Below are 7280 nucleotides of genomic sequence, written 5' to 3'. Positions count from 1 at the left end.
CGCGGATAGAAGGAAATAGAGATACAATACACGACAAGTGAGACTGAAATTCAGAAGGCAGATCGATAGGCGAGCAGAAATAAACAGGTTGTGGGAATGTATGCTTGTGCGTGTGTGTATGTGGTTGTAACACGGAAGGTTCATTATACACGAGATCCTGTCTTCCCATGTAATATTGATGCTTATACCATCCCACAAACCACGTCCCAACCTATGTTTGGATCAGCTCCAACCCTGTGACCTCCGCCTGACATTGAAACGTGCATAAAAATAGAATAAACACAAAGTTATAATAAATGCAATTTCTTGACCTTGGAAACTTCTCTGCGTAAGAATTGATGGGAAAGTAAATAAGCGTTGCTATGTCTCAGCTAGCAGCTTCACCGCCGCATCCTCAAACAACCTCACTCACCAACCAACTCGCTCCACCCCACTGCACTGCGTTAACTACACTCAACTCAGTCGGTCGAGTTATATAGCTTCGGAGGGGATTCATAGAAAACACCTCCTCCAACAGTACTTCCATTGAGGCAGCGGCCTCAGTACTGTTGCGTGTTTACGAAACTGTTGCCTAGCAAGTGGTCGTTGTCTAGTTTCGCGGTCTTTGCCTAGCAACGGATCCATACGCCACAATATTTTTGAATAAGAACAGGAAACGATAATCTAATAATGCGGACTGCACGAGATCCTTATATAATAATGCCAGAATTCTCACGATATAGGTGAAAAGTCACTAGTCTTCCTTGTAGATGAAAACGAAAGATGAGAAATGGTTATGAAGCATTGATGTAGTGATGTACAGGGCATGAAAACGTAACGGTATTTTTACAAAGGAAACAAAGCATGGCCTTCTGCATCTAATGAACGGCTCGTAACCTATCAATGGACCCGCCCATCCTCCTGTCCAACGCGTACCAGGGACTGGAGCGGCTGGAGCCCTATGTTTTCAACGTGTTTCATAGAGTACGTAGCCATAACATATTTCAATATTAACTATGATAACGTAATGGTGTTGTTGTTTATTAGATTATTATTTTCAACAATTGGAGCACAAAGTATTATGCACGGTCACTGTAGTTTCCATTTTAAATGAAGAAATAAGTATACGTTGAAAATATAACTACTTACGGACGGAGCAAACAGTGAATGGGGAAACAAAACAAACTAATGGCAACTCAGACTTAAGTTAAACGAAAATATGATGAAGCATAAATTGGATACAAAATGTCGGCTCTGTAAGTAGCATGATGAAGCTGTTGTGGCATGTGAATGTTCCATGGGGCTCCTCAACTCCAGCTAACTCCACGGAGTTGAGAAGCCGCCAGTAACGCAGCTACGTAAGAATTTCACAACATTTTATAGAACCCGAAGGTTCATTACCGTGTTCAGTAGATCCCTCTACTGGTCCTTGTCCTGAGCCAGTTGAATCCAGGTCATACCGTCCCATACTCTTTCTCTTAAATCAATCCTAATATTACCTTCCCGTCTACTCCTAGGTCTTCCTAGTAGTCTCCTGGCTTTCTCACCAAAATCCTATATTCATTCCTCTTCTCCCCATGCGTGCTACCTGAACTGTCCATCTCATCCTCCTTAATTGATCGTTATGATTGTATTTTCCGAAGACGACAAGTTATGAAGCTCCTCAGTTTTCTCCAGCCTCCTAGTATTTCATCCCTCTTCTGTCCAAATATTCTCAGCACACTGTCCATATGCGTACTTGCGAAGAATACATGCTTACACTTGTATGGCGAAGTCTGAATGCATTAATATCATTCCATATGTTTGGAGAATGGAATTCAAACGCGGCACGATGACTCTCCCTCGAGTCAGAATTCGAAATGAATCGGCAAATACCAATGTGAAATCGAAGGTGTACAAACAGCACGTTATTGTTTTTAAATTATTTTTGCATTTTTTTCTTGTGTTTTCAGTTGCCATTTTTCTTTTATTTCCTTCCGATTTTCTTACCAAAAAAATTATAGAAGTTGTACAGACTTCATTTTCTTTCGTTCATTCATTTCCTGCTTTAGCGGTTTCAGGAGGCTATGACTGAAACCCAGAACCTCGATTCCTGAATGGTTGCAAGTTGTGTAGTTATAATTTTATGGTATGAGGTTCGTGTGGGGTGGGGGGGGATTCTGTAGCTGGTGTGTACCAAAATTTTGAAAGATGACTTTTATCAGCCTGATTATGTGGCGGCTGCTTCCCTTCTGCTTTGTTACACTAACTCGCCGGCCAGATGTCGCAGCGAAACATGCCGACAGAACATTTTATTGTACACAACTCGTTGTTGTCCATCACACTACAATCCGTGAAACAAACGTCATTGTAGAGCTTGGAGAGCAATAACAGCATACCGACCATTTCACTTGTCTCTGCTATACTAGAATTTCCTGTGACCGTGCTTACACCACAGGAAAACCATGACAAATGATACCGCACACTACACATAGTCAGAAATAATATGGCCAGAGCAGGGATAGCTCAGTCAGTCTAGTGACTAGGACGACAGCGGAATCGGTGTTCGATTCCCAGAGAGGGGGAGACTCTTTCGTCTCTACCGCTCCCAGACAACCACTGGCGCCTACCTAGCCCCCCCCCCATCCTGTTGGTACCCGGGGGTCTTTCCTCGGGAGTAAAGCGGCCAAGGCTGGAAGTTGTCCACTAACATCCACCTATTTTCCGGGTTAAAATACATAGAAAGGCTCAATGGCGTAGTGCTAAATTAATCACAGGAATAACTCTACCTTTAGGTCATTTCGTTAAATCGGTCCATTTACCACCCAGAGAACTGATATAAAGTTACAGATATTATGAGACCTGTAATATATGTTATATAGGCCTGTTAACTACGAACTATTAACTGAGTAACTCCAATTGGGAAAGTCGTAAAAGCTGATACTTGCTTAGTTGCGCAAGACATTCCCCGCCTTTTATGGTACCCAAACGTTCATTACCGCGGTAACCAGAGCCCGCTACTGAATCCTATCCTGTCAGGTGAACCAATCCACATCTTCACCCTGTTTGGCCGAATGTTACGTAACGCCAATATTTCAGCTATATAACTTGCATTTATTCAAGAATGTAAATTAAATTATGTCAATCAACATACAAGGTTTTCATAGCTATAAATTTATAAATTCCATGAGTAGCTCTGCACCCCTCTGTTACCAGTGTAGCAGAGTACAGATAATCAATTCCAAGAACTTTCGTATTATAGTGTGGTCTTGGTAATACCATAATTAGTTTATATTAAGGTTTGTTTTGAAGTTCTGGTTACATTTGTTCATTGTGTTGATAGACGTGTAGAATCTTTGCAGTTGCATTAAGAGTAACTAAATCGATACATCAATGATCTAAGAAAATTACGTCGACATCCACTGTTTTGTGAATAGCCGATTTCAGTCAGAATGTTATCTAATAATATTTCCTGAGCAGGTTAATGCACTTATCCATATAACGAAATTCTAGCCACATTCAGAGGTTACATTCAATTGCCAGTAACAACTCTTCAACTTTAAAAACAAAGAGATAATGTTGCTTACAAATAGAAAATCATGATTTTGTAAGCATATTAGTCATGAGGGTATGTTGTACTTCAACTGACTACTGAGTTCGGTATGAATGGTGCATTACCTTTGAATACCGAATTATTTATTATTTTAAGTAATGTGAGAAAATCACATAGAAAATTAGTTTATTTTTAATGTGTATCTTTTGTGAAATCTCTTGTATGTCATAATACTCTGCAAATTTCCAGTGCCAGCAGTCTAAGTATGAAGCCTGCTTTAAAGCTACAAGACGCTTGAACTTGAAACGTTTCCTTGTATTTGTTCATTGATTTATATGTAGGCCTTACACACAATATACAAAAGACATTTTTCTTGTGGAACTAAAAATATTGTAGTTTTTGTCATCACCATCACCACTACCACCACCTGTAGTCATCATCATCAGCAGCAGCAGCAGCAGTAGCAGCAGTATGCAGCTTATTTAGTGGGTTATGACTTTCTGCAAATTTCCCAATAAAATATTATATGTGTCAATAGCTGATAAACAGATTATTTTAGAACATTAAATATATGAATGGGGTTGACATGGGCATACACCATGTTTGTGATGACTGTTTTCATTGCAGTGCAACAGCTGTGCCAAGCCAATCCTGCCACCCCACCAGAGACTCAACTTCTACTCTGACTACAGTCATCCTGTGCCATGTCTGCACTGTGGCGCTGTGGACACACACTTTGTGAAGCCCCTGTCTCTCTGCTACACCCGTGACGTACTTCAGGTTTGGCCATAACAGTGTTAGCACATTCAGGAATAGTGTATACATTGTTTGGAAAAGATGTCATTGGCAGCGAAGATGGGTCGAGAAGGTAAGGTCTGGAGATTCTATATTATGGCGGTTCAGCGGTGGATATGAAATGCCTATGAAACCGTCCCTCAGAGTCATGTACTAACTAGCTGCATAGCTCAGTGGTATCAAGTTTGTCTGAATACATGCATACATATTGTGCACAACACAACTGCCATATTATTTGTCCTTTTTTAATGGAAAAATCCATGCTTGTATTTGGTGATTTTGACTGTCTTTATCAATATGACATAAATACTTCTAGTTGTGCATGGCTGTTTTCATCTGGAAGTACAGAAACTTTCATGTTGTGCATGTACGAGTACATGTACTTGATTCAGGGAAGAGAACAGAATTATCATGGCAAATGGCACTGATTCAGTGTGACACATGGTAACATACTTAACACTAATGTCAACTGGAAAAACATTTAGCTGATTTTAAGCAAGAAAATTGTGTTAAAAAACTCTGGGAGTGTCAAAGTTACTGAACTGCAGGTCAATTGCATTTGAAGCTATGTGACAAGTATATTGTCATTTATTGTACAGTTAAGAAATTGTTCCAACAATTGTCATGAGCAAAGAGTCTTGTCAGCGTTTCTTCATGCGGATGTATGAATGCAGGGTTGAGGTTCAATATCTACTCATGTAGATGAATTTATTTTTTCATATTAAATGTTATGAATGTGATTCTGTGCTCTGGGCAGAAGTAATACTTTAGTACATTCAGTGTTATCAGATCTCTCTGTCTCCCCAACTTCAAGAAACGTCACCTGTATTTTATTTCACTCTTTCCAGGCATCAAAATTATGGAATTTTGGAATTAACAGGATGAAAACATATTTTTATGATACTGGAGTGAGAGAGGTGCTGTTTGCTGTATAATACACTTTTACTGTAAGAACTGCTACACATGGGTATATGAACTTCTTCCTTGCAGCCACAGATTTGTAAAATGTGGTTTTCCAAAAACATTTTGCTCCCTACATGTCAAATAATGAAACTGGAAAGATTCCATTATATGTATAAGTCATTAACAGTATAAACAATGACACATGATTATATAAGAAATGTTACACAAAGAAAATAGGATTTGGTATATACCAGTTCTTTGTACTAATGTCAGAAATACCAAGTTCATCAAGATGCTTTACCCAAATTGTTCCAAATCAAGGAAAAGAACCTCCAACTGTAAATTCCGGCATTTGAAAAATATTTCCTTAATAGGGAATGATTTTGCTTATAATTTTGCATTGGCCAAGCAATTTTTACTAACAAATTATTATAGAGTGTTGATATTTAAAGCATTTTGCTTCTTTTGTATTTCTTTGTGCTCTTCCATGTCCCCTTTCAGTTTAATACATTTGTAAAAATCAAGGCTTAGTTTCTTAATGTCTTCTGTGGAAGAATCTGTAGAGACATTATCTTTGAGGTTCATCTCCTTTAGGAGATCCTTGGCATTTAAGATTAATTTAAAAATTGTATTAAAATTCAGGTCCTTAAATTTGTAATGGTATTTATTGTAAACGACAGCACAACATACTCCTGTAGTTTCCCGGTGACATTTACAGTGCCTCCAATTGTCTCTACCACCAAACTTGTCTCTTTTAAGAGTAATTTGAGCATGACTATTTTACACGCTAATTTACCAGTGATTAAGAATTATTGTACAATATGAAGTTAGCGATATTGATTAATATCTACATTACAATGGGAAGCTAAATCCCTTGTAGTATATATATGTGTCTGTTATGTAAAATTATGGATGTGCTCAAATTAGTCAAATTGGCATCATTGTAAATAACGTTTTTAAACAAAATATTTTGTCATATAAAATTGGAGTTTACAAACATAGAAACAAATTTTGTATGTTGTTGATGTCATGGCGTAGTGTTGTATAAAATTCTTGCAACTGTATGTGTAAGAATTAGCTAGTCATGTAGTAATGTATCAAATTTAACGCATGTTGGATTTGACATTCTTGCAGAAGTACTGTGGACAGTACTACCTTTTGGGTGTGATGCTCTCTCTTTCAGTAGAAGTTCATGTTTGTTGCTTGCATAGGTTGCTGTTGAACCCTGATGATGGAGACAGTGCATTCTTATGAAACATTTGTGAACTTCTACCAGACTACACAGCATCACATCTCCAAAGATAGTGCTCTTCAATTTTAACGCACACTGACGACACTACATATAGGTTATCCTCATCAAGTGCATTTGAGCACAATTGGTGCAAAAGTAAAGTGGATAAGAGCTTCATAAAACAAACAAGTTAATTCAACCATAGCACCAGTCATGTCCTATCCATAATGTTCCTGTGGTTGTCTACATATATCCATCACTTCAGAATCAGACGTCTTTCTTGTGGAAAACTGTATTCACTACAGTAGCATTGCTACATAATATATTACTCTGCAGAAACTCTTTTATATCTGGTTATATAGTTGAGAGAAAAAATATTAATGGAATTTTTACTCTTTTTAAGTCTCTGCCGTTATAGTAAGACTAGAAGCATTGTATTAGACATGTTTATATGAGTGCATAATATTGCATATATAATGTTTGCACTTTGACACTAAATGAAATGCAGCGCTCAAATGACTTCCTAAATGTTAATTATTAAAGATAGCTTTATTCTGTAACTTGTATTTGTACTATTCCATTTTGGGAGTTTGAATGAAAATTAAAAATAAATTCAGTAGTCAATAGACATCATCGTAACTGTGTTACTGATTGTGTTTCAGTACAAGTAAGACCAGGTGTAACTGTCTCCCCTATACAAACTCGGTTTTCTTGAAAATAAATTGACAAACACAGAACATGCAAAATTAACTAATGCTTCAATACAAGCATGTCTGTCATTAGAAACAGCATCAGAAGAGTAAATAAAATCTCAGAGGTAGTAAAACAGTTTCTCACATT

At 37.7% G+C, this 7280-nt stretch overlaps 1 protein-coding gene across 1 annotated transcript in view; it reads left to right on the top strand.

Moving 5' to 3' along the window:
• LOC111871320 (headcase protein) overlaps positions 1-7048 on the top strand; it is a 470196-nt gene extending 463148 nt beyond the window's left edge. The window contains exon 5 of the mRNA XM_023864347.2: positions 4139-7048. Coding sequence (XP_023720115.1) covers positions 4139-4303 — 165 coding nt within the window. The 3' untranslated portion in view covers positions 4304-7048. The remainder of the gene's footprint in view (positions 1-4138) is intronic.
• Positions 7049-7280: the final 232 nt, after the last annotated feature.

The sequence above is a fragment of the Cryptotermes secundus genome, unplaced genomic scaffold (assembly GCF_002891405.2).
Source record: "Cryptotermes secundus unplaced genomic scaffold, Csec_1.0 scaffold1189, whole genome shotgun sequence".
NCBI lineage: Eukaryota > Metazoa > Arthropoda > Insecta > Blattodea > Kalotermitidae > Cryptotermes > Cryptotermes secundus.
The sequence above is the reverse complement of the archived record's forward strand: the minus strand, read 5'-3'. Positions and strand labels throughout refer to the sequence as shown.